Consider the following 27844-nt stretch of genomic DNA (forward strand, 5'->3'; position numbering starts at 1 on the left):
CGTGGTGTAGAGCATATGGAGTGGCCTGCCATGTCCCCGGATATGAATCCGACAGAGAACTTGTGGGCAGAATTAACGCGTCAAATCGACAACTTGGTCCAGCAGCCGACCTCTGTGCGTGAATTGCAGCAGGCTATTGTCACTGCATGGCAAGCGATTCCTGTCCAAACCTTGGCAAATCTCGTGAACAGCATGCCTCAACGTGTACGTGCTCTCCTGAATGCTCGTGGGGGTTACACAAAGTACAGAACTGTAATTTTACTGTCCGTAATCCCAGTCATAATTTAGCTTTTGTTTTTGTTGAAATTATTTTTGGCTAATGTGCAAAATAAAGAGATACTTCTGGAAAACGTACAGAAGTTTAACACAGTCCTGTCCGTGAATTGAGTTCGATATCAGTTTACATCACTTTCAAGGATCAATTTATTTGCTTCGAAATGTCAAATGTGGTTTTTGTTTCTTTTAAAGGTCACATTAACAAAATCTAGAATAATTTCAACATAATTCCAATGAACTTTTGGTTCTAAGTCATCTTGAAAAGTAAGTTCACCCCCACAAAACAAATATTCCATATTAAATGCCAAGTCTGTATTTAAAGAAAAGGATTTATTTGAACACATCTCCTTTAATGATAAAGAAAAGGAAAATTTCTCCATTGACCTTTACAATTCAGTAAATGATATTTTTCAATAAATAAATACAGAAAATGAATGCACAAGAAAGAGCAAGAAGATTTAAGGAGCATCAGGAGTTGGTTTCAAAAGTTGTAAAGCAACAGTGAGAGATAAAGAAGAAACGGAGACAGAAACTAACTGGTGAAGAAGCCTTTGAAAGAAAACAAGAGAAATTTTTTCAACCACTTTTAAAAACTTCTCAACCCTCGACAATTCCCGCGATAGAATATACTCCGAAAAAACTTCAAATGCTCGAAGATTTTCGTCAAATGACAGAGCAAGAACTTGGAGAATTAGAATATGATGATGAAGGATTATTCCGGCAACTTGAGGAAACAAAATCACCCCCCCAATTCTATTGTAAATTTCAAACAACGAATATTCAACGGATACAAAAACCATAGCGGGTCTCATACCAACAGAAGAAACAGCAGTGTTTCATCTTGTGAAAGAAAGGGTATTGATGTTCTTGATTTCTGTTCAACCTACTGTTAAATTAACCACGAGATTAATGTTTCTTCCAACAAAAGATGGAAAACAAGCAACAAGTAATAGGCTTAATTCACGTTATTTTAATGAACCATTGAATATGAAAAATGATGATGATAGAGTATATATCGATACATTAATAACATAATTGCCTTCGTCCATTTCGAGACTACTTTTGTACATGAGGCAATTTGTCAAATTGCCTTCGCAGATTTTGAGAATACTGTTATGAATTTGGGTAGAGCAATATCTAGAGCCAGATAGATCTGTATAGGTAGGTATCCGACTGTCGTGATGGGGAATCTACCTGTAATAAGTTCTATGTTTAGTCCGGTTTGTCGGTATAAGCTGCATTGATGTCCCTACTACGAGGGAGCAGGGTGTGCTAAATAGTGCAGGGATTATGGATAAGATTCCTTTGTTCATCGCCCCATCTGTCGTCAGACCTGTGCCCCTTATGGCAATGCACTTATATAAACACTTAGATAGGTCCCTAGTGCAATATTAAATAATTCCCCTCCCTTACCACAATGACTTTGGAAACCAGGCAGAACGCCAGATCGGGGCACCGCCGATGGGGCCGCAGCCAGCCACACCACCAGCTGGCCCAGCAACCAGCCTCGTGGCAAGGCTGGGAGCCATGCCCAGGAGGACTGTTGATTGGTCCATAGAAGGGACAGAGAAATGCCCTGTGATTGGAGGGAAGGGAAGGACTGGTGGTTGGCCACGAGGGTGGCGTGACATAGTGGCGGGAAGGACTTGGCCAATGAGAAAGGACCAGCATGACAGACCTTCGAGAGGTCGAAGCACGAGGCTCTGATTGGGAACGCGCGAGATTGACGTCACACGCAAGGTGACAAAAGGATGCGCTGCACGACATTTTGTCTTTTGGCTTTCTCTCTCTCTCTCTCTCTCCCCTCTTCGCACTGGACCCATCGCCCTTCGTGTGGAGATCGACCCTTTGTGCTTGTGCTCTCTGCGCTGGGATTGGAGATCGCGTTCTTCATGGTGCGTGGTGCTTGGAGCGGTTCTACTCGGTGCTTTCAGAGCTTAGAGTGGTGCTGGGGCCTCGTGTGCGATCGACTCGGAGCTCGGAGCGGTGCGGGTCGCGCCGGGCCTGGCAAAGCATGCGAGCGAGGTGGACGGAGGGTTCCTTCGCGCCTGAGCTCGGAGCCGTGTTGGACGGCGGACACTGCACTACAGACAGATAAGCTTGCACCCACAAACCATTACACGACGGACAGTTATTTTTGGTAATTCATTTTCCTTTGTCTTGTTTCTGAGGTGAGGTGTGCGGGATCCCGATATAGGACACTTTATTTATCATCGCGCATTTTCCTGTCCCGCTATCTCTTATAATATAAACCCTTGTATTATTTTCTGTATATACCTGAACGCAGTTTTCCGTGTAATTTATTTAATTTGCAGCAGCATTGGAGGCGCCCTGAGAACAGGTAAGACTGCAGGGGTCTGGTGCCGCCCCTCCATCCCGCGCAATTTTGTATAGCTTTCTGTCTTCGAGTCCACCATTGAGTTTTCGCCTTGAGAGCTAAGGCCTTCGCGATCGGCTTCGGTGACCGCCTGTTTTTCAGCAAAGGCGGCCACACGACAAAATGGTGTCAAGAGTGAGGATCTGGGCCCATAGGACAAATTTTTTTGTCCGCGGCGAGAGATCGACACGGTCGGGCATACATCGCGCCCGGCATTTGGATGCAAAACATTTTTTAGTCAGAGGCGATAAATTTGCATCGTCGATCGGTGTGCGGGACGCGAACTGAGAATCAATAAGTATTACGCCTAGGTCCCCCGTCGGGGAAGTGATGTGAGTTGACAAAGTGGAACACGCAGAAAACATGCTGTGATATGATATTTCGCTCACAAGGGTCAGACAAACATGGAGGCGGCCATCTTGGATTTTGACGTGGCGACCCACTTTACAATAGCGTTCTTCCTTATGCCGAGATACACCCACACACCAGAAGGTACATCGCTTATTTTTCAAGATATTTCGCTCACAAGGTTCAGACATATATATGGTGGCGGCCGTCCTGGATTTTGACGTGGCGACCCACTTTACAATAGCGTTCTTCCTTATGGCGAGATACACCCACACACCAAATTAGAAGTTGGTACTTCGCTTATTTTTCAAGATATTCATCTCACAAGGTTCGGACATACATGGCGGCGGCCATCTTGGATTTTGACATGGCGACCCAATTTTCAATAGCGTTCTTCCTTATGCCTAGATACACCCACACACCAGATTAGAAGTTGGTACTTCGCTTATTTTTCAAGATATTTCGCTCACAAGGGTCAGACATATATATGGTGGCGGCCATCTTGGATTTTGACGTGGCGACCCAATTTTCAATAGCGTTCGTCCTTATGCCGAGATACACCCACACACCAGATTAGAAGTTGGTACTTCGCTTATTTTTCAAGATATTCATCTCACAAGGTTCAGACATACATGGCGGTGGCCATCTTGGATTTTGACGTGGCGACGCAATTTTCAATAGCGTTCTTCCTTATGCCTAGATACACCCACACACCAGATTAGAAGTTGGTACTTCGCTTATTTTTCAAGATATGCAGGTTACAAGGTTCAGACATACATGGCATCAGACCTACATGGCGGCGGCCATCTTGGATTTTGACGTGGCGAGCCAATTTTAAACAGCGTTCTTGCTTGTGCCTAGATACACCCACACGCCAGATTAGAAGTTGGTACTTCGCTTATTTTTCAAGATATTTCGCTCACAAGGTTCAGATATATACATGGCGGTGGCCATCTTGGATTTTGACGTGGCGAGCCAATTTTCAATAGCGTTCTTCCTTATGCCTAGATACACCCACACACCAAATTAGAAGTTGGTACTTTGCTTATTTTTCAAGATATTCATCTCACAAGTTTCAGACATACATGGCGGCGGCCATCTTGGCTTTTGACGTGGCGACCCGATTTTAAACAGCGTTCTTCCTTATGCCGAGATACACCCACACACCAAATTAGATGTTGGTACTTTGCTTATTTTTCAAGATATGCAGGTTACAAGGTTCAGACATACATGGCATCAGACATACATGGCGGCGGCCATCTTGGATTTTGACGTGGGTTGCACCCACACACCAACTTCGAATGCGGTCCTTCGCTTACGCACGCACGCCCGCACGCACGCACACACGCACGCACGCAGACACGGTCGGGCGTTTATCGTGCCCGGCATTTGGACGCAAAAATTTTTTTAGTCGGAGGCGATAAATTTGCATCGTCGATCGGTGCGCGGGACGCGAACTGAGAATCAATTATGTCAGTTAGATGTCAGTCAGTTAGTCAGATGTCAGTTAAAATCTAAATCGGTTCCTGGTAAAAGCCGCGGGGAAGCGACCTCTTCTTTACGGATGGACGAGGTAAGCGGTATGGAAGAAGGAATGGAAGATGCGGGGAGCATTGGGGGTGAGTTGGAGGTAGTTGGGGGGGGGAGTATAGTGATGGAGCTCTCCCCACCATAGGGACGGCCCCCATAGACAACCAGGCCATAATGCAATTGATGAAGCAAATTAATGACAGCCTGAAGGCACAAAACGATAGCAGTGAGCGATTGGAAAATAAAATTGATGGAATGAAATGAGAATTGAAGGGAGACATGAGGCGAATGATTGATAAAATGGATGCATGGAGTGAGCGAGTGGAAAACAAAATTGAAGGATATATATAAAATAAACAACCACCTTTAGAGGCCATTTTTCCCCGCAAAGCAGGGGTTGGCCTTTTTCGGGCACCGTGGTTGTTGTTTTTTTTTTTTTGGTCCCATTTTTGAAGCAATGTTTTACGGCCGGATGCCCTTCCTGACGCCAACCCTTTTTGCCGCCTTTAACGACAAACAGGGAATTACCAGTGAACTGGTACTCAATTAGCCGACCTCGGAAGGATGACAGGCTGAGTCAACCCCCCCTGGTGTTAATTCAGCGATCGACCGGGATTCGAACCCAGGATCCTAGGTATCCTAAGCCGGCACCCTAGCCGCTAGCCCAACACCAGGGATAAATGGGAAGGATGGACGAAGGAATTGGAGGAAGAACAAAAGAATGATTCACATGGGGCTCAGAAGCCGGGAATGGCAATTGAAATAAATGGGGAAGGTAGGGAAGGAAATTTGGAAGGAAATAGGGAATGTGAAAATTGTAATGGTGAATGTTTGTTATATGCTGGTCTGGAGGTTTATCGCGGCCGGGTGGATGCCCCAACACATCAACAGGGGGATGAATTTGGAATGGTGCAGCACCAGGGCGGTGGTGCAGGGCAAGAGGGGATAACAATAGGGGGGGGGCGGGGGGGTCCGAGTAATGGAGCCGGACCGGGTATTTATTGATCAAGGCCTGTGGGGGCCGCAACTGATTAAAGGGGATGTACATGATGTGACACAGCGGCTGGGGACCTGGGACAGTGGGACAGTCCCATGGAGGTATAGGTTGACCAGATACAATGGAGCTTGGGGGATGAGGTGAGTCGGTCTGAGGACGTGGTTGAAGTGACCCTCACCATGCACTGCGGTTTGGTGGCGGAGGCTCCGAAATTGGACAACCAGTTGGGGGAGTGTTTTGGCTCCGGGCTGGATTTGGACATTGGAGGATCGGGAGATCGAGCCTCAGATAATTTGGTCCCCATAGGGAATTTGGACCAGCTGCAGGGAGGGGCAGAACAACCTGTGGTAGGGGTTGTTACCTGCAGCTGCGGTTTGAGACGGGAGATAAAAATTGTTAAAAGGAAATTTAAAATTAAATGGAAATGGGAATGTGATTTGGAACAGCCTTGGTGGGTGTTGGTCCCCGGGCTGCGGAATGTGGACCAGGCGAGGTCATTGGTGATGGTCTTGAGCAAAAGTTGCCCCTTTGGAAATTTTGTTATGCCAGCCAGCTGGGGGGCTGTGCTGGCGAGATTTGGACGTGGGGTCCAGCCTTGGGTGTCGAGGTACGACCTAGTCCCCACGGGGGGTCTGGTGGAGTGTGGCGTCCCTTGTCCATCGGGGTGCCGCCCGAGCATGTGGCTCGGGCTGGCAGGGTCACCGGACCCTGGTGGGGGTTAAGACCTCCAGGGGGTCCGAGGTGATTTCTCAAGCCTGGGATGGCATTTATTGAGGACCACTAGGGGGAGGTGTTGTGGGTCGCGCTTTGGTGGTGGCATCGCGGACAGCCAACATGGGCCTGATGTGGTGACCACCCGGGCATGCGGCCTGGCACCCTCTCCCTGAGACTTTGGGACAGCCAGCATGTGGTAACCTGCCATGCTGTGCTGGGCTATGGACGCGGGTCGAATCGAATGGACAGGGATGGAGTATAGCCTGCCGGACAACCATTGGGGCATCTGTGGAACGTGATGGTGTGAGAGTGATCTTCCACAGATGTTCCGTTATGATTTGTGGACTCTCGGTTTGGGAAGAGAGCCATGGGATTGATGAATCGGGAGATTGGTAACGTGCCGAGCATATGGGCCATGCTCGGCTGGCATGTGTATGGCAAAGCATCTTTCTTTGGTTGAGATTAGTGAAATGTGAAAAATGATTGGCATGGGTAATCTGAGGGTTAGATGCAAATTTAAGGATGAATTTTGAAATGTCATGGTGGATACTGACAGCAGTGTCACCATTATTAATCCAGGTGTGCTTAGACCTAAGTGTTGGAGGCTGTGATAAAATTGACAGGTTAGCAGCACACAGCCTTCAACTGGTTGTGGGGGCGATTGCGCCAATATTTGGGACGCAGGGCTGTGGGGATGTAGTTGGGTGGTCTGGGGGTCAACGTGGTGCTCTGGGTGTCCGCAAGTGTGTGGACCATGTCTTCTGGGTGGGTCTCCTGTTGGAGCATGGCTGTTGACTGGACCTTGGTGTGGTCAAGTGTGGGTAGGCACTGGGTGCTGCATGTGGTCGGACTGTGGGAAGATGTGGAGGTGCAGGGGACGTGGCTGTTGGGATGCCCCGCACTGCGACCGTGCCCCCCAGGTCCGAGGCCTTGGGAATGGCGGAGTTGGCAGCAGGTGCTCACCACATTGGCCAGCTGGGGCTAGTGCAGCTGTGTTCCTCGCAGGGGGGCCGAAGGATGGATGGTGGGTCGCACCCTTGTGGACATTCATGGGCCGTGTTGACGTTTTGACTGCTCACCTTGTCCCGATGACCCTCGCACGGTAGAGGTGCGGAGCTGTCTTGGCCACATGTAGTTGTTTAGAACAGTGCACCGTTAGATGTGGACCCACATACCTGCCAGTATAGTGGGGACAAAAGTGAAATTTGGAAGAATTTGATTGGCCCACTGATAAATTTTGTGATTTTATGGGTGGATTGCACTTTGGACCTGACCAACCGGAAATTACCTGCACATCAAGGTAGAGTAAGGCCTTGATGGTTACTGTCCCAGGCTTCAGGACTTGCTTATGTAAATTTGGGGGACATGTAATTTGGAGTTGGGGGCGGGTGCGAGTGATGACATGGCCGATGAGGGGGATGGAATGGGTGCCACAGAGTCTTGTGGGTGGCGTTTGTGTATGTGTCGAGGTTATGTGTTTTTATGTGGTCATGAGGTTGGAAAGATGAGTGAGTGGTAATTATTGAGAGTTTTGAAATGTGCTTCTGGAAATATGTGATTCAACTGTGAATGGGGATTTCACAATGGCAGGCCATGGCAACTCTTTTGTACCATCTATGGAATTGTGTTGGAAAATGGAATGGCAGCGGGGGAGGAAAGGTGTTTTGGGATTTTGTGGGTGGGGAAGGTGTGTGTGTGTCTGCAGGTACAGATTAAGCTCTGAGGAGCGATGCCTGCCGCCCCCCTCTGCGGCAATTACCCCTGGCAGCCAGTGGTATCTGGAAATTGGAGCTCGTCGGTGGAGGGTCTGGTTGGGCGCCGTGGGGTAAAGGAGACTCCAGGTGACCCGTGTAGCTGCGCTGAAGCAGGAGGCAATGGAGCCTGGTGTGTGGAGATCCTCACCGGCAGGGTAACGGCGAAAAGGGCTGCTCAGCTGTCACGGGGCCCAGAGGTAAACGGGGGGAGGGGGAGCAATGAACTTGGAAGTCATTTGACTTGTTTTTGGGACTGCGGGCACCACAGCCTGAAGCGCCCCCACCATCTTACTTGTGCGGTACCTCCCTGCTGCCTAGTTGAGGGAAATGAACACACATGTATACGACATCTATGCCATGGTCCTGCAGGGGGGTGTAATCAGTACGTGCTTGGTTATGATTTAAGTGTTGTGATGACTTATGGAATGAGAATGAGTGGTTAAGGGGTTATGTTAAATGAATGAGGGTGAAATCCACCGAGCCATGTCACTCACCTGTAACACCAGGACAGAGCCCGCGGTAATTTAGGGGTGCATTGGGATGGCCCCACAGGTAAGGTTGCATCTTGTGGCATCCACCGGGGGACGCGGTCTGTAGATTGGGGTTGTACAAATGTTTATTGGAGTTTTGAATTTTTTGGTTAAGGTTAAGGTTGGTGGTTAAGGTAGTTTTTTTTTTTTTTTTTTTTTTTTTTTGTATACAAGATCGAGGCTCGTGAAAAAGCTAACATTAATCACACAAAAAGACAAACCGACACACAAAACACAAAAAACAAGGGGAGCGGCAGACAAGATGGGGAGAGAGGGGGAAGGACACAAAAGAGAGGGGGAAGACGGGGAAGGACACAAACACAACATTTGAGAGCAGGGACATCGGGAGGACTTGGGGGGAGGTGGGAGGGGAATAAAACATATGAACACTGCAAGGACTCTGGGGTGAATTACCGGGGGTAGAAAAGATCAAGGTTTTCGATGGGGGAAGATAAGAGATGGTGGTGAACAGCTGTTTTAAAGACCTGGAGGGAGGAGTGGGATTGAAGGGAGTGGGGGAGTTTGTTCCAGAGGCGGGAGAAAAGGGGAATGAAAGAGTGAAGGTGAGCAGAGAGCCTAGACTTTGGCAGTTTAACCATAAGAGGGTTGCAGGCAGATCTTGTGCGACCTGAAGGAATATTGGAGGGACAGAGCACAGAGAGAGCTGGGGGAGCAAGGCCGGAGAGGAGTCGGTAGAAGACAGAAAGACCACCAACCTGCCTGCGGTGAGTGAGTGAAAGGCCCTCGGTGTTGACTACATCGCAGGAGATTCCAATGATTCTGAAAGCTTTGGCCTCAACGGCGTGAAGCCGAGCAAGGTGTGAGGCAGGAGCACCAGCCCAGAGGGGAGAACAGTATTCCATTGAGCTGCGGATGAAAGCCTTGTATGTGGTGAGGAGCTCAGGTGTGCCAAGGAAGGACTTCGCACGACGGAGGATGCCCAGTCGGCGATTGGCTTTGGAGGCCAGCTTGGAAATGTGGTTTTCCCAAGAAAGATCATGGCAGATAGTGAGACCCAAAAGCTTGAGCGACAGAACTTCTTGGAGAGGATTGTTGAGAAAGTAGATGGGAGGGTTGTCCAGTCGGTCCTTTCGGAGAGACATTGTAAGAGTGTGAGATTTGTCAGGATTGAAAGACATGTTCCACTTGTTTGACCAGTCTGTGATTTTGTCCAGGTCTGCAGAGAGTGAGGAGGCTGCAGACTGCCGATCTGAGGGATGAGGAATGGAGCGACAGAGAGTAGAGTCATCAGCAAAGAGATAGAGAGGATTTTCAAGAGAGTCAGAGAGATCATTGATGAAGACCAGAAAAAGCACAGGGCCCAGAACACTACCTTGGGGAACTCCAGCCTGAACAGGAAGAGGAGATGAGAGAAACCCATTCAGGGCCACACGTTGACTACGACCAGAGAGGAAGTCCGCCAGCCATGCGTGGAGATTTCCATGGATACCAAAGGAGGAGAGTTTGGTGAGCAGAGCAGGGTGCCAGACCGTATCGAAGGCAAGTGAAATGTCAAGGGAGACAGCTCTAATTTCCTGTTTGGCGTTGAGGACCTCCATCCATTGTTGAGAAAGCAGAAGCAGCATGTCCAGAGTAGAGTGACCAGGTCTGAAACCAAATTGATGATCAGAGATCAAGCCATTGGAGAAGAGGAAAGATTTAATATCTGAAGCAATGATGGATTCCATGACTTTGCTGATAATTGGGAGAAGGCTGATTGGTCTGTAGTTGCTGGGATCTGTTTTTGCACCTTTTTTGTGCAAACCGGTGATGTTGGCTGATTTCCAAGCAGATGGCAGATGACCTTGAGCAAAAGAGAGGGTGAAGAGAACAGAAAGAGGGAGTGAAAGAGCAGAAGAACATGATTTTAGGACCCGTGGGCTGATGCTGTCAGGACCAGTTGCAGAATCAGAGTCGAGGGTTGACAGAAACTTTTCCACCTTGTCAGGAGGAAAGGACACAGAGTCCAGGAGCAGCTGGGTACGACTAGGTACGGTGGGTACAGAGAGGGATGGGTTTGGGACACAAGATTTAGAGGCAAACACAGAGTTGAGGCATTCAGCTTTTTCACGTGCGGAGTCAGCCGTTAAGCCATTTGAGGTGAGGGAGGGGATGGAGGGGGAACAAATACCAGAAACAGATTTGACCAGAACGCCACCAGGATTTGGAAGAGGGAGACAGATAAGAGAGTTCGGTCTTGAGAATGGTGAGATATTGTTTCCTGGCTCTCCTGAGGGTGGACACACCCTTGTTTCGGGCTTTGTGAAAGGAAATGAGATTTCCTTCCGTTGGATTTGCTTTCCAGGAGACGAAAGCAAGTTGTTTCAGGGCAACAGCCTCACCACAAGATTCCGTGTACCATGGACGGGAGGAAGGGTATGACAACTGAAGACGAGATGGTATAAATCTGTGCATGAGAGAGAGCAATTTACTTTGAAAGAATTCCCAGGATGAGTTGATGTCAGAGGCGGTAGAGATGGGAGACCAGTCCAGATGATTGATGGCTGCTTGAAGACCGTGCCAGTTGGCCTGAGTGAAATGCCAGACTCGTCGACGCTGAGGAGGCTCTCTGAGAATGGTCAGAGAGATGTCCACTTTGACAAGCACATGATCAGATGAGCCGATTGGAGCAGAAGAAGAGCAGCAGACATTTTCAGGGAAGTTTGTCATAACCAAATCCAGAAGAGAAGATGCTCCGTTGACTGAGATCCGGGTCGGGAAATTGACAGATTGTGTCAGTCCCAGTGTTTGAATGTTGTTTGTCCGTTTCCTCCCACCACAGGAGCGACGAAATGAAATCATTGTACATATTTGCATGATTGTTAAGGGGATTAGCATGTTAAGGAGAATAGGTAGGAAGTTCGGCTCACTTCCCACAGCCTTCCTGATTTATTTCATAGGTTAATTAAGTGTGAGACGGTAAGTGTTAAGACTGGAATGGGAGCGCCTGCAGTGAACCTAGCAGGAGCTATGGTTCCAGGGAGGGGGCTGTGTTATGAATTTGGGTAGAGCAATATCCAGAGCCAGATAGATCTGTATGGGTAGGTATCCGACTGTCGTGATAGGGAATCTACCTGTAATAAGTTCTAGGTTTAGTCCGGTTTGTCGGTATAAGCTGTATTGATGTCGCCGCTATGAGGGATCAGGGCGTGCTAAATAGTGCAGGGATTATGGAGAGGATTCCTTTGTTCGTCATCCCCTCTGTCGTCAAACCTGTGTCCCTTATGGCAACGCACTCATATAAACACTGAGATAGGTCCTTAGTGCAACATTAAATAATTCCCCTCCCTTACCACAACGACTTTGGAAAAGACAAAAAGCCAGGCCGGGACACCGCCGATGGGGCCGCAGCCAGCCACACCACCAGCTGGCCCAGCAACCAGCCTCGTGGCAAGGCTGGGAGCCAAGTCCAGGAGGACTGTTGATTGGTCCATACAAGGGACAGAGAACTGCCCCGTGATTGGAGGGAAGAGAAGGACTGGTGGTTGGCCACGAGGGTGGCGTGACATGGTGGCGGGAAGGACTTGGCCAATGAGAAAGGACCAGCAAGACAGAACCTTCGAGAGGTCGAAGTACGAGGCTCTGATTGGGAACGCGCGAGATTGACGTCACACGCAAGGTGACAAAAGGACGCGCTGCACGACATTTTGTCTCTTGGCTCTCTCTCTCCTCTTCGCGCTGGACCCATCGCCCTTCGTGTGAAGATCGACCCTTTGTGCTTGTGCTCTCTGCGCTGGGATTGGAGATCGCCTTCTTCATGGTGCGTGGTGCTTGGAGCAGTCCTTCTCGTTGCTTTCGGAGCTTGGAGTGGTGATGGGGCCTCGTGTGCGATCGACTCGGAGCTTGGAGCGGTGCCACGCGGGGCCTGGCGAAGCGTGCGAGCGAGGGGGACGGAGGGAGGGCGCCGGAGCTCGGAGCCGTGTTGGACGGCGGACACTGCACTACAGACAGATAAGCTCGCACCCACGAACCATTACACGACGGACAGTTATTTTTGGCAATTCATTTTCCCGATATAGGACACTTTATTTATCATCGCACATTTTCCTGTCCCGCTATCTCTTGTAAAATAAACCCTTGTATTATTTTCTCTATATACCTGAACGCAGTTTTCCGTGTGATTTATTTAATTTGCAGCAGTATTGGAGGCGCCCTGAGAACAGGTAAGACTGCAGGGGTCTGGTGCCGCCCCTCCATCCCGCGCAATTTTGTATAGCTTTCTATCTTCGAGTCCGCCATTGAGTTTTTGCCTCGAGAGCTAAGGCCTTCGCGATCGGCTTCCGTGACCGCCTGATTTTCATCAAAGGCGGCCACACGACAATACTTTTGTGCAAAAGGCAATTTTTCCAAAAATATAAATCGCGTTTTTTGGATCGAAAATTACTTTGATCGTCATGAAATGTTCTGGAGATGTTGGGTATAGTCAGGCATTCTTAATAGTGAAGAATTTTTTTTTTTGCAAAAAACAATCGAAGGCAATTATGTTAGTAACGTATCGATATTGATTTACTAAACTCACTTGATTGTGGGGTTTATGCGCTGAGTGATAATGCTAAGGTGAAACAACTTCGGGTTTCTCTGGATGGTACCTTTTACCCACGAGATAGATTGGAAATTGATTGGGGGAAAAATGATTATGCGGAGGCCTACAAGTCTTACCAAATGGTATGTGAAAGCAATGGTAATTGCGGAGTTGGATAAAGATCCTATTTTGGATATGGTTGCATTCCAAAAACTCGATACAATCTACGCAATTGACCTGAGTTCTCAAAAGGAAACTATAAAGTCAAACAGTGTGGATACTCTATACTTTGAAAGAGGGGAGAGTGAAGAATTTGACACATATTGTTTGCTTTTGGAAGAAACAGAATTGCAGATTAATACTGATGATGGTATTATGATTAATATCACATAGATTTTTCTAATAAATAAATGAGTGTTAAAGTATCAACTGATGTATATGTTAATAAAATCAATCTTGATAAACTATTGCCTTGTATTCAAAATCAAAAGCCTTGTATAATTAGCGTTCATACAATTCAGAGAAAAGGAGACGTAATAATTGATGTTTTGCTCACAAGAGAGCAGGTGAAAACACTAAATGATACTGGCTCACTTAAAATATCAAAACCTATGTTAAAGAAATATTCAATAACAGAGACAAGAGGAGGATTTCTTCCATTTCTAATTCCTTTATTTGCTGGTTTAAGTGCGGTGGGGGCTTTGACGGGTGGTATTTCAGCAGCGGTAAAAACTGCTAACGAAAGGAAGGCACGACTAAAAGCTCAAAAAGAATTGGAAAGACATAACAGGGAATTGGAGAAAGAAATTAGTGGAAGTGGTGTAATTGTAGATTTTTCTGAAAAACTTGAAAGCTTACCTGATAAAGTGAGATTGTTCGTTGGAGATATGCTTTCTTCTATCGCACAGGCAGGTGTTAAACTAACTAAAAGGGGTGATGGATTATATCTTTCTTCTAAATAAATGGATAAATGGTTTAAACAATTTGGAAAGAATACAACGTCAAACATAGTACTTGCTAAATATTGTAAAAAATAACAAAAAATTGATAATGTGGTTATTTGTATGAGAGATTAATTAACAAAGTTGTCAAAAAATACAACGAATATTATTTTGAATTTAGACACAGAATGGTTCTCATTGGGTTTGTATTCATAATAGTCAGGATAAATATTATTTTGATAGTTATGGTCTTCCACCACCTGTAGAAGTAATACAATTCTTACAGAATGGTGTTTATCAAACATTTCAAGTCCAAGAAATAAATTCTAAATGTTATGGGCAATTATGTTTATACATATTGTTATGTCGGTAGGGTAAAGGAATATCTAGAGCCAGGTAGATCTGAGTAGGTAACATGCTTCATCTGTCGCGATAGGGAATCTACCTGTAATAAGTTCTATGTTTTAGTCCGGCTTGTCAGGTTAAGATGTCTGCTTGTAAACATACCAGGATGTTCGAGTGTTAGGTAGTGTAGGGATTAAGATAAACTCCTGTGTGTCACACCTGGTGATCAAACTTTTGTCCCTTATGGCAATGCACACCTGTAGACACTTAGACAGGCCCTTAGTACAACATTAAATAATTCCCTTCCCTGACAAGGACTTCGGAAGAAAACAGGCAAGAGGCCAGTTCGGGGCACCGCCGCATGGGCCGCAGCCAGCTACACCTCCGGCAGTCCTAGCCACATCGAGTGACACGAGCTATCACTACGCTACAGGCCTGTGATTCGGTGGAGGGCACTGATTGGGTGGCGCGCCAAGGCTGACATCACCGCCGCAAGGATATATCAGGGCGCACCGAACGACATTTTCTCTGGCACACATCCAGCAGTTCTCTCTTGCGCAGCACGTCCCTCTGGCCCTCTTGCACGTCCAGCTCGAACGCTTGTGCTTTCTGGCTGTCTCGGTGTGTTTGGGGATGTTGCGGTCCTTCTTGGTATTGGGAGGTCCTGGTGGTCGTTGGCTCGCCATCTGCGTGGTGCTCGCTGCTCTGGAGCTTCGAGTGGTGCACGGACCTCGTGGGCGGTTGACTTGGAGCCTGGGGTGGGCGTTGGCTCGGGCCTTCACGGTGCTTTGGAGCTTGGAGCCAAGTGGGGACAACATACCACAGACAGATAAGGACGCACCATAGAACATTACACGACGAGACATTTCCTTTCATAATTCATTCCTGTGTGGTGTATTTGAAGTGCGGTGTGTGGGATCCCAAATTAGGACTTTTATTTGATTACCGTCGCGTTTCATTGTTATCAGGTCCCGGGAATAAACATGTTTATTTTTGTACATTAAACCTTGTGGTTGTTCGGTTCATTAATTTCCTGCAGGATCGAAGCCGTGGTCGGCACGCTCCAGGTAAGCGCTTTTACCACAGCTTCCATTTCCCTTCTTCCTCCCACGTTTTATAGCCGAATCCGTGTTTGGTCGTCGCCTCAAGTAAATCCGTTCTGGTCATCCGTGAGCCCTGGTATTAACCAAAGGGTTCGCGCGACAGTATTATTTCATCTCAACAATAATAAAAAATTTTATGATGTCATTTTAAATCTAATATAAATGACTTATGTTGGAAAAGATGGTTCTACCTCTGGAGTATCCCGAGAGTTGGCTATTGATTTATCAAATTATTATACAAAGGCACAGGCTGAACAACAAAAATATAATACAACAAAAAATATTAATATGATAAATACTTATAAATTAATCAATTATCCAAGCCCCACAGATGCCAATGACTTGGTTGGATTCTATGATTTATCACAATACATCTATCTATAATTCCAGTAATCTCTGTGTGTGTGTGTGTCTGTGTGTGTGTGTGTGTGTGTGTGTTTGTCTGTGACCGCTGTTTCTCGACAACCACGGGTCCGATATACTTGAAACTTGCCAGGTATATTGCTGGGGACCTGAGGATGTGCCTTTTCAAGGTTTCATATTAATCGGAGAAGTAGTTACTGAGCTATGGCGATTTAGCCGTTCGCCGTTCGCTTTGGCTTTGCGAATGGACCAAACCATTCATGTAAATAGAGGGGGGGGGGGGGTTCTGTGGTCGTTCGCTTTGGCTTTGCGAATGGACCAAACCATTTCATGTAAATAGAGGGGGGGGTTCTGTGGTCGTTACTGCCACGCGGTTTGGAATGTTTTTCCGAACGGGCACCCACGTACGGGCACGTCCTAGTATCTTTAAATAAAATAGCACGATTTGTTAAATAACTAAAATTTACAACCACAACACCTGGTTATACAGACCATACACCTTTCCTCATTAAATTTAACTATCTGCTTACAATTGAATTTCATAAAGAAAGACATATAGTTAATATGCGAATAAATAAGTGGGGGTATCTATCTATAATTCCAGTAATCTCTGTGTGTGTGTGTGTTTGTCTGTGTGTTTGTCTGTGTGTTTGTCTGTGTGTTTGTCTGTGACCGCTGTTTCTCGACAACCACGGGTCCGATATACTTTAAACTTGCCAGGTATATTGCTGGGGACCCGAGGATGTGCCTTTTCAAGGTTTCATATTAATCGGAGAAGTAGTTACCGAGCTATGGCGATTTCTTTACCAAACTCCGCAAGCCGTTCGCTTTGGACCAAACCATTTCATGTAAATAGAGGGGGGGGGATTGTCACCGTACTCGCAAGCCGTTCGCTTTGGACCAAACCATTTCATGTAAATAGAGGGGGGGGGGATTGTCACCGTACTCGCAAGCCGTTCGCTTTGGCTTTGCGAATGGACCAAACCATTTCATGTACATAGAAGGGGGGATTGTCACCGTACTCGCAAGCCGTTCGCTTTGGCTTTGCGAATGGACCAAACCATTTCATGTAAATAGAGGGGGGGGGGGGATATAATTTTAGATATATATATAGTACGGGCATGCCCTAGTATGTATGATTTAGGGTATAATTGGTCCTTTTCAATAAATTTAGAAGACCTCCATGATTTTAATCAGTCTCGTAAAGAAGAATATTATCTGCTTGGTGAGGATAAGGAGTTATGTGGAAGTACAATTAGCAAACAACAAATACACGATTTCAAGAATAGAAAATTATATGATAGCAAAGCGATAGTTTATATGAGAAAGAAGGAAGGAAATAAGATAAATATACAAAGCCTAGGAATATCAACTGATTTAACAACAGGAAGATGGGGTGGTATTACTAGTCATCATATTAATCTCTCCTATATTTCAGAAACATGAATTTATTTTTGTACATAAATGGCAGGGAGAAGATGACGAGAATTATAATTTTTGTATTCAAGGATACTTACAAGAAAAGTGTGTTAGATATTACATTCCTTATGAATTAGAACATAGACATGGGAATTTCTTAATTAAGAAAGGGTCTTGTACTGATATCGCTAAACCCACAAATGAAGATTTGATTAAAATATTAAATAAAAATCAACTTCTAAAAGTTATGAAATATAAAACTCTTTCAGAAATCATCAACAAATCTTATTGGTATCCTATTATGAGAAAAATAATTACAGATACAAGAATATCTCAAAATCCAGATGAATATATGTATAATATTCTATGGGGAGATGGTTTAAGGGTAGCAAGGGATGAGGAAGGAGAAGAAGGCAAGGGAGAAAAGAGAGAGGGAGGAAAGGGAGAAAAGTGAAAAAAGAGAGAGAGAGGAAAGGGAGAAAAGAGAGAAGGAAGAGAGTGAGAAAAAGGAGAGGGAGGAGAGGGATAAAAGAGAGGGAGGAAAAATAAAAAAATATGGAAACCAGTGAGATCAATAAAAGATTGAAGGTATTACAGAAAATAAATCAAACAACGCACTGAGGAGGAAAATAAAGAAATTCAAAAGTCTAATGGAAATATTATTTTCAAGAATAACGACATCAATATCTTCAATTTCAGGGAGGAGATATAAACGAGAAAATGGGGATAAGGAAAAAGGAAAAGATTATGTTGTTGATGATGTTGGTGTTATTGACTTTGGTTAGTTTTATTTGTAAATAAATGGAGAAGAGAGTGAAGGCATTTCTAAGGATTCTTTATGTTTTAAAAATCAAGATAGAAATGGATTTGTTGGAAACCAAAAAGGTTTTCGCACTCTGTATGATTTTTTTCTCAAAAATGAATGAGTTATTGTATTAAGTGTAAAAGGAAAACTAATACTAAAAATATATCACATGTCAAAAGTAAAAATAATCAAGTTTATCAAGAGGGGATATGTTTAGTGTGTGGCTCTAAAAAGTGTCAATTCATTTCTAAGCATAAAAGTGGGAGAGATATACAAAAGTTTTTGTCAGGGAGTAAATTTACAACAACAGGAATTCCAGGATATTTACACCTAGTGGGGTATTCTTTCTGTGATCCAAGAACAAACTTGGATGAAAGATTAGATGAAGCTGACAATACTAAACCTTGGTCGAAACCTCTAAATAGGGTTGATTAAGTGTGCATGAAGCACGATATTAATTATGGGAATACCACTACATTGGATGAAAAACACGATGCCGACAGAGAAATGTTGTATAATTTGTCTTTGATACGAAATCCAACGTTGAGAGAGAAAGTTGATAGGTTTATTGTGAAAAAATTGATGTGCTAAATTGAAACTTGGTCTTGGTTATCCAGGTGTTTCACCGCGGGCAAAGCCCTGAAAAAACTATTAAGCTCTAATGATGTCATCAAGACTGAGGAGCTTTTGGCTGATGAATTGCATAAACCTATAATCACAAAGTTTAAAAGAAGGAAGGTTTATTCTAAAGGCACCGACCACATTTGGTCTGCTGATTTAATTGAACTAAATAATGATAAGAAATACAAGTATGCTTCAACCGTTATTGATTTGCAGAGTAGATATGCTTGGGTTGCTCCTTTGAAAAACAAGAGGTAATACTCTGATGTTAGCCTTCAAACTGAATGAATATGAATTCATATATATTCGAAAATATTGTTACGGATCTCAACATCGGCCCCTTTTCCCCTTACCAAGGGGGGATTAATCCCCTTGTCCGCGACTGACCGACATGAGTCCTGGGGGTCCCAACGCTCCTTCCGGTCGGGAGCAGCCAGGGTATTTGGTCTACGAAAAGTCCCAAGGACCTGAGTGCCACTCCTGACCGCGAAGCAGGGGAGGGACTCCCCTGCTCGAACCACGGTTTTAGATGGTCTAGTTGCCGAGCGGTTTTTAGCAACCCGAAGTTCGAGTCATTAGCATTCACTAACCCGATTCCGAAACGTTGGCCAAAATCGTGCCACAGGTACTCAATCGAGAAATCACTAAGACGAAACGGATGTAAAGGAAAGAAGGCAAAGGTAGGAAGAACAGGGATTTATTACTAATATTTACAAGACCAAAGAAACCAAGGAAGAGGGAAGAATACGAAAATAATGACAGAAGCAGAAGGAGACACAGTGCAGTACTAGCTTACCTATACAGTCTTACTTATTCCCAGGGACAACACAAAGGACAGACGACAATCAGACTTACACGGGGAATGAAGCAGAAATGAATGGCAGGAGGTGGATGGCTGGACGGACGAGAAGGTGGGATCACAGGGAGGGAAGGATGTGGGTCCGGTTGGTGTGATGGCGCGGCTCGAGGTGAGCAGCCGCCGACCCTCCTCAATCGTGTTCGCACGGCGGCGTTGCTTCGCGGCTGCGGTCGAAACTGCCGTCAAAGCTCAAAGCTGCGGTGGTCAAAGCTGCGGTGGATTCAAAGCTGTGGTGGATTCAAAGCTGCAGTGGACTCAAAACTCATCGGAGGTCTCTCGCTTATCTGTGGTTCATCTGCCGCATCTCTGCATCTCACTCCGCAGTCCTTCCCCACCCCCTTTTATGAGGCGCGTGGCGATCAAGCCGCCGGCCTGTTGGAAACGCCCATCGGTGAGCTCGCCTCGGCCTTGATTGGTCGCGAGGGCTCACCGATTCCGCCCCTTGAGGAGGCGTTGGCAAAGCCACGCCTTGTTCCTGGCGCTTTGCCGACTCCTCCCACCTTCTGCTCCGAGATGACCTCGTGTTCAATGGAGTCTTGGGGTGAAGGTGATGCCAATAACCCCACCCAAAGGGCAGCGAACGCTGCCGGCAATTGCGTTTTATGGTGGCAATTGAAAGGGGATTCTATCTTAACTGATTCAGTGCAATGCAGAGTCAACTAGTGGGAAACAGAGCCTTAAACAACATAGAATAAGAAATAACTATTTAGAACGGTATATGGTGGCCTACGTGCTTGTACATGGACTAGCTAAGGGGACGACCTTTGACCTTTACACACAAAACGGGGGTATTTACAAGGATCACTAGAGGGGCATATTTACAAACAGGATTCTCAAATCCGCAACAATATATTCGAATATATATGTTGAATATATATTCATATGCTTGGGTTGCTCCTTTGAAAAACAAAAGAGGTAATACTCTGATGTTAGACTTCAAACTGATATTTAATAAAAGTACTCTATTAATATTAATATAAAATTAAATTTAATAAAAGTAGTAAGTACCAAACTCTCCTCTTTTGGTATTCATGGAAATCTCCACGCATGGCTGGCGGACTTCCTCTCTAGTCGTAGTCAACATGTGGCCCTGAATGGGTTTCTCTCATCTCCTCTTCCTGTTCAGGCTGGAGTTCCCCAAGGCAGTGTTCTGGGCCCTGTGCTTTTTCTGGTCTTCATCAATGATCTCTCTGACTCTCTTGAAAATCCTCTCTATCTCTTGGCTGATGCTCTACTCTCTATCGCTCCATTCTTCATCCCTCAGATCGGCAGTCTGCAGCCTTCTCACTCTCTGCAGACCTGGACAAAATCACAGACTGGTCAAACAAGTGGAACATGTCTTTCAATCCTGACAAATCTTACACTCTTATGATGTCTCTCTGAAAAGACCGACTGGACAACCCTCCCATCCACTTTCTGAATAATCCTCTCCAAGACGTTCTGTCACTCAAGCTTTTGGGTCTCACTATCTGCCATGATCTTTCCTGGGAAAACAACATTTCAAATCTGGCCTCCAAAGGCAGTCGCCGACTGGGCATCCTCCATCGTGCGAAGTCCTTCCTTGGCACACCTGAGCTCCTCACAACATACAAGGCTTTCATCCACTGCTCAATGGAATACTGCTCTCCCCTCTGGGCTGGTGCTCCTGCCTCACACCTAGCTCGTCTTTACGCTGTTGAAACCAAAGCGTTCAGAATCATTGGAATCTCCCGCGATGAAGCTAACTCCAAGGGCCTTTCACTCACTCACCGCAGGCAGGTTGGTGGTCTTTCCGTCTTCTACAGACTCCTCTCTGGCCTTGCCCCCCAGCTCTCTCTGGGCTATGTCCCGCAAATATTCCTACAGGTCGCACAAGATCTGCCTGCAACCCTCTTATGGTTAAACTGCCAAAATCAAGACTCTGCTCATCTTCACTCCTCTTTTCTCCCACCTCTGGAACAAACTCCCTCACTCTCTTCAATCCCACTCCACCCTCCATGTCTTTAAAACAGCTGTTCACCACCATCTCTTATCTTCCCCCATCCAAAACCTTGATCTTTTCCACCCCCGCTAATTTCACCCTAATTCCACTTTTTTGAAATACCAACTTCTGTCCTGGAAGTCCTTGTGTTTTATACTTCTCCCACTCCCCCCCCCCCCTTTCCACGCCTCCTCCCCCCAAGCCCTCTCCCTGCTCTCAAATGTTGTGTTTGTGTGCTTCCCCTTCTCTCCCCATCTTGTCTTCTGCTCCCTCTTTTTATATATTTTGTTTGTCTGGTTGATTTGTTTGTGAAGTAAATGTTAGCTCTTTCACGAGCCTCGATTCAGTATACCAAAAAAAAAAAAAAAAGTAAAAGGAAACCAAATAAGTTATTGTCCTGTGGCTGGCTCTCGGTTAATACCGAGAGTCCGCCACGGATGGAAACCAGCGTTAATGAAGGCGTTATTCAATTGATGGTGAATGATCCGTGATGAGGAAGAAGAAGACCGACTTAACTGGACGGCCTTGATGAAGTCTTCACCCTTCGAAAGGAAACTCAAACCGAGGCGGAATTTATGTACAAAATAAAGACGGCTTTATTGCAGGACCCCGAGAACAAGAACGCGACGATAAAGCTAAACCCCCCAGGTGAGCGCTCCTACACACAGACTTGCACACGGACGAGGGAATATATATGAAAAGAATCGTTATTTGTGTTTGCTGGGCTTATCTCTGTCTGCAGTGTCAGGGATTGTCAGTCTCGAGCACAGTACGGATGTAGATCCGGTGTTAGCGGGAGGAAGGCCAACAGGTCGTTGGCGCAAACCAGGCTTCGACGCGCCCTTGCTCGCACGCTGCGAGGCCAGCGCCCGTTGACGCGGCAAGCCTTGCATCCCTGCGCGATCGCTCGTGATGTCTGGAACCAGAGTCGATGGGCGAGGAGAGAGAGTCAATGGCGGAGGAAAGCGTAAAGGGCAGCAGGAGAAGAAGGGAAGAGAGTCCAACGCGAGAAGGGGTCCAGCGCAGGAAGGCAGTCCAAAACGGGAGAGAGCAGAAGGGACAAAATGTCGGTCTCCTCGTCCTTTTATCGGCCGCCCTGTGACGTCATCGGTCCTCCCCATCGGCAGTGCTCTGAACTGGCTTCCGGTGGGTTTTATTGTTATTGTGGTGGAGGGGAATTTAAGTAGTGTGTGTGGTGTAACTAATGGGCCCAACTAATGTCTATGGTGCATTGCCATACGGGACAAAGGAATGATCACCAGGTCTGACACACAGGGGAATTAGCGTAATCACTATTCTACTTATCATAAAGCCATCCTTGTATGACCACAAATATACACTTTTTTTTTTTTTTTGTATACTGAATCGAGGCTCGTGAAAGAGCTAACATTTACTTCACAAACAAATCAACCAGACAAACAAAATACCCAAAAAGAGGGAGCGGAAGACAAGATGGGGAGAAGGGGAAGCACACAAACACAACATCCGAGAGCAGGGAGATGTGTGGAAGGGAGAGGGCCCGGGGGGAGGGAGAAGTATAAAACACAAGGACACCAAGGACTTCCTGGACAGAAGTTGGTATTTCAAAAAAGTGGAATTGGGGTGAAATTAGCGGGGGTAGAAAAGATCAAGGTTTTGCATGGGGGAAGATAAGAGATGGTGGTGAACAGCTGTTTTAAAGTTATTCCATCAAACTTTATTATTTTTTATTATTTATTATTTTTATTATTATTTTGAGTTTCTGTTATTATATCAAATCATCCGTTGGTGATGAATACAACAAGTTAGAACTTTATGGAGGAGAAGATGCCCCAGAGCAGTTTGTGAAACGACTAGAAAGAGACTGTGTTCGATAAACCAAGATAATTCAGGGTGCTGGCTGGTTGTGAGGAGTTACACATGGTACTCTGAGAAGTTGTGCTGACAATGTATATGCTCAAAGGGCTGTAAGCTTTCACGATAGCTTTCTCCTTACTGGTTCACTGATACCTTGCCTACAGCTGAGGATCGCATACAAGGGTGGCATGTACAACCCAGTATGGGTATTGGGTAATGCTATGTGAATTTAACAAACCTTCATCAGCAAAACTTTACCCACAGTCAGAGCACTTTTTATGCGAGCACTCCAGCATGGGTTGCACTTTGAAAGTTCAAGCTCCGTTTAGAAATAAAATCCTTGTCACAAATATAATATTTGAAAGGATGCTCTCGTTGGTTATTATCTCCATAGGCGAGTATTACGAGGTGGGAGGAAGTTCTCCCAGAACTCAAAATCTCCACCTCTTTTTTCAGTAAAAGACCATTATTCATGAACCAGTTTGGGAAACTTCATTCTCATAGCTTTGTTCCAAGGGCTCTTTTTAGAATCCTCACTGAACCTCTGACAGCCTCGATCTGCAGCTTGTTTGTGGTGATATTTCTTGGAATGCTTTTGAAGTACTCAGTTCGGGTTTGGCTGATCATCCGGATTCGCTGTTGCTCCGACTATCACTGGTACAACTTCAGGTTTCTTGAATATCGAAATCCTCTTAACCTCATTCGTCATATCCTAGTATTTCAGATTTCAGTTCTCCTGCATGCATCTTCATATGCGTTTTCAAATGGACCTTTCAAGAGAAACCTTGATCACATAGAGCATTTGTGAGTCGCTCTCCTTCCTGTATGGATCCTCATATGTAATTTCAAACTGTTGTGAGAGAAACCTTTATCACATATCGAGCATTTGTGCGGTCGCTCTCCTCTATGGATCCTCATATGTAATTTCAAATGGCTGTTTTGAGAGAAACCTTTATCACATATCGAGCATTTGTGGGGTCGCTCTCCTGCATGGATGCTCATATGTAATTTCAAATGGCTGTTTTGAGAGAAACCTTTATCACATAGAGCATTTGTAAGTCGCTCTCCTCTATGGATCCTCATATGTAATTTCAAATGGCTGTTTTGAGAGAAACCTTTATCACATATCGAGCATTTGTGGGGTCGCTCTCCTGCATGGATCCTCATATGTAATTTAAAATGGCTGTTTTGAGAGAAACCTTTATCACATATTAGTCTAGTAGGAAGACTAGGTCCCCCTGCACCCGCCGGAGATATACTTCTAATCAGTGTTTCTAGATTGGAAAAAATGTGTAGAAAATGACTAGCTATGGCCCCAAGCTGAAAAAATGTCCCACATACCATTTTTATGCAAATTACTGCTGCCATTATCAAAAAAACGATTTTTGACATATCTCAGCCAATATTGCAGATAATTGAAAAATAAAGGTGTCTAGACCCATGTTTTGAAGGGCATAGATCATGATAGAACTATTCATAACATGATTACATGTGTCTATGGTATACTAGTATGCTAATTAGTGCTTTATTTACAAAATAATCACAGTTTTACGAAATAATAGACTCATATTAAGGTCCGTCTACACAGACGTTAACACAAAGTTTTATTTTTCTAAATATTACAACTGTCAAAATAGTCCTAGCACTCAATGTGACCACTCTTCTCTTGCTTGTTTTAGATAAACATCATTAGCATTAGTGATTCTACACTGAGTCAGTCATCATCATTTTCATCGAAATCGTCAGAGTCAAACTCTTCTTCTCCTTCCTCTTCCTCCTCCTCTTCGTGCTCTCCTGTGTTCAGAAGATCCACCAGTGAGGTTGGTAGGATGGGACCACTGGACCACATTGGTTTCAACAGTCCTTCATCAGTCCTTATCCATCCTTGCTCCTCATAAGGTTTTGGCTTTTCGATGATAGGTTGATCGGCTCTTTTGTACAATGCTACGCGGTGGTTCACACGCTGGATGTGCGGCTTCAGGGCAGACTGGCATGGAGGAAGGCGAGCCAGATCAACCTTGGACTTGGATGTGAGGGTCTTGTCCTCTCCCACCATTTTTCGTAGCAGCTTGGCACGGACAATGTCCACTGATGACTCGCGACTCTGGCCGTACATCACACAGGTGAATTTTTCTAACTGCCTCTCCACCTCAGGGTTGGCATCCCAGTTGTCACCCAGTTCACCGAATGCCCTGTGAAACCTGGGATTCTTCTCCAGCTTTTTCAAGGGCCCGACTTTTCCCTTCCCTTTGAAGGCACTGGTGCAGTCTTCTCCGCTGAACACATAGTACCCCAGGAGAGTGGCACAGTAGTCCTCTCCCAGGGATTCTGCCAGCTCAGAGACGTTGACAAGTTGGCGATGCTTCCCTGACCCTGTATCCAGGTACACCGTCAGCTTGATGTTGTGGGCATGGTGGAGCAGGATCAGGAGGATGTCTGTGTCCGGTGTTCTGACTACAGCGTTCTTGTATCCGATGGTAGCAGCATGATGGAGGTACAGAACCACCCTGGTATCAGTCTCTTCCTGGTTGCTGTAGATCGTGGGGAGTTCACGTACCTCGACCTGAAACACAAAAAGGCACCGCATTTCAATCACCAGTCACTGCCAGTTTCAGATCCAGACAAACATCACAGGTAATCACCTTTTTTTCAGGAAAAATTACAAATTGAATCGCCATTCACGAAGGGCTTTCAATTTTACCTTGCCATTCGTTGAGGCAAGTTGGTGGGCCTTCCCCTCCACGATCAGCACAGCCATCTCTGTTCTCTCCAGCCTGGTAGCTGCCTCTTGTCCACTCCACACTTTCAGAAGAAGCTGGCACATCTGCTTTTTGTTGTCGTCATTTGCAAGGAACATTTTGAAGTCATATGGCTTCCTGGTTGCTGGTCCAGCCAGAATGATCTTCTCTGAGCTGCCCCGCCTCAGCCTTTCCTGCGCTTTGATTGACTCAGGATGGTAACTGTCAGTGGAGAACAGAAAGTGCTGCTTGGCCACCATCTGATCAAGCACCTGCAAGCATATCTCACCACATGTTGGGGGAAGGTTGGCAAGGGTATGCAGCAGCGCCATTCCATCCTGGATGAACAGGGCATCCTTGGGGTATTGCAGATCTTGTGGTGTGGTGTCCTCTAAAAGGTAGTGCAGAATGGAGGCTTTGTTGGTTTTGCAGAAGAACCAGTTTTGCAGAAGAAAGTTGAGACTTCATCCAGGACCTTGGCGAGAGCAGTTTCCAACTCCAAGGCGAAATCGTAGCTCTCAGAGTGTCCAAGCCTGTGTAGTATTGTGGTGAGCTGTTTGCTTCGGAACAGGTGCCTTACAGTCACACAGAGGAGAATGTGCTTTGGTAACTTCCATTTTCCATCTGACACTGCACGGCACAGATCTTGTCCAATGGAGAAGACCAGACGCTTCACCTTTTCTGTCTCGATGCCCTCCTTGCCAGTCATTAGCACGCTGAGAAAGCGGACAAGGTCTGGAGGTAGGATGTCTTCAGGATTGAGCTCCATGTCTTCAGCTGTTGGTGGCCATGGTTGGTCTTTACACTCTCTGAAAGCCTGTAGAATACCCTGGCGAAGTTGGAGGGCAACATTTTGGTTCTTGTTTGTGCTTCCGAGTGTGAATGCTCGTGCGAGAGCATTGGAAACTGTTATGTTTGAGCTGTGCACAAGCCAGAAAGAAATGACATCACATTTGTCATGATCAACCTTCGTGAAGTGGATATGCTCCTTGATTGGGTCATTCTGTAGGCGTTTCAGTAGTTTCTCTGACCGATAATTTGAGTTCTCATATCCATTCAGTTTCAGTTCCTCGACATAGAGCAAGCGCAAGGAAGAAAGCTGTAGAACTTTATTCTGCTGGATGACCTGGGTTTGAATGTGTTCCAGTACTGAGTTGAATGCCTTTTCATGGGCGGCTGACATGCAAGCCTGCTCCTTTGGTGCTTCGGCTCTGTGAATCGCACGCTCATAGTTGTAGAATGCTGTGCGGAAAGCTTTAAAACATGACGGATGGTGTTTGGCCTCACATGCAAAGAGGTCTTTGTTTTTCACCTTTCGATGGAGTCGATAGAGACCCATTTTCTCAGCCCGTGTTTCGATTTGCTCCCATGCATTTTCTTTGTTTTTAAAGGATGGGAAGGTTGTAGGCCTCTCAGTATTGCGATGAGCATCTTTGGTCTCAACTTTCTCACAAAATATACACTCTGGCGGGAAGATGGGTTCAGCAGAACCTCCTGGTTTACGAGGAGAGTGATGCCATGATGAGGTTGATGGCCCTGGTTCTGTATCATCTCCCAGACGATGAAAGTGGCGGACAAAGTGCTTATAACACTTGCTGTGATATCCTACTCTTTCTAGGTCATCAGGAAGAGTTGCCGGGATCTGATCACATACTGATTGCATACGACATGGGGAGTCATGCGGTTGGTTGAGACGTCTATCCCGGATCTTTTGAAGCAGTTGCAGTTTTTCTGAAGCAGATCCTTTAATTTTACGGAGGGGCGTGAAATCCCCATGATCAGACATGGATGGTACATGAAGGATGC

The 27844-nt window shown here is 45.9% G+C and overlaps 1 protein-coding gene across 1 annotated transcript; it reads right to left on the minus strand.

Moving 5' to 3' along the window:
• Nucleotides 1-24871: 24871 nt before the first annotated feature.
• On the minus strand, nt 24872-26421 carry LOC137438284 (uncharacterized). Its single transcript, XM_068133415.2, has 2 exons — nt 26002-26421; nt 24872-25863 (listed from the first exon to the last, which is right to left on the minus strand). Exons 1-2 carry the CDS (start codon nt 26368-26370, stop codon nt 25015-25017), a joined length of 1218 nt encoding a protein of 405 aa, XP_067989516.1. The 5' UTR covers nt 26371-26421; the 3' UTR covers nt 24872-25014.
• Between the last annotated feature and the right edge of the window lie 1423 nt (nt 26422-27844).

Source organism: Myxine glutinosa, chromosome 1 (genome assembly GCF_964187855.1).
Source record: "Myxine glutinosa chromosome 1, kmMyxGlut1.1, whole genome shotgun sequence".
Classification (NCBI taxonomy): Eukaryota; Metazoa; Chordata; class Myxini; order Myxiniformes; family Myxinidae; genus Myxine; species Myxine glutinosa.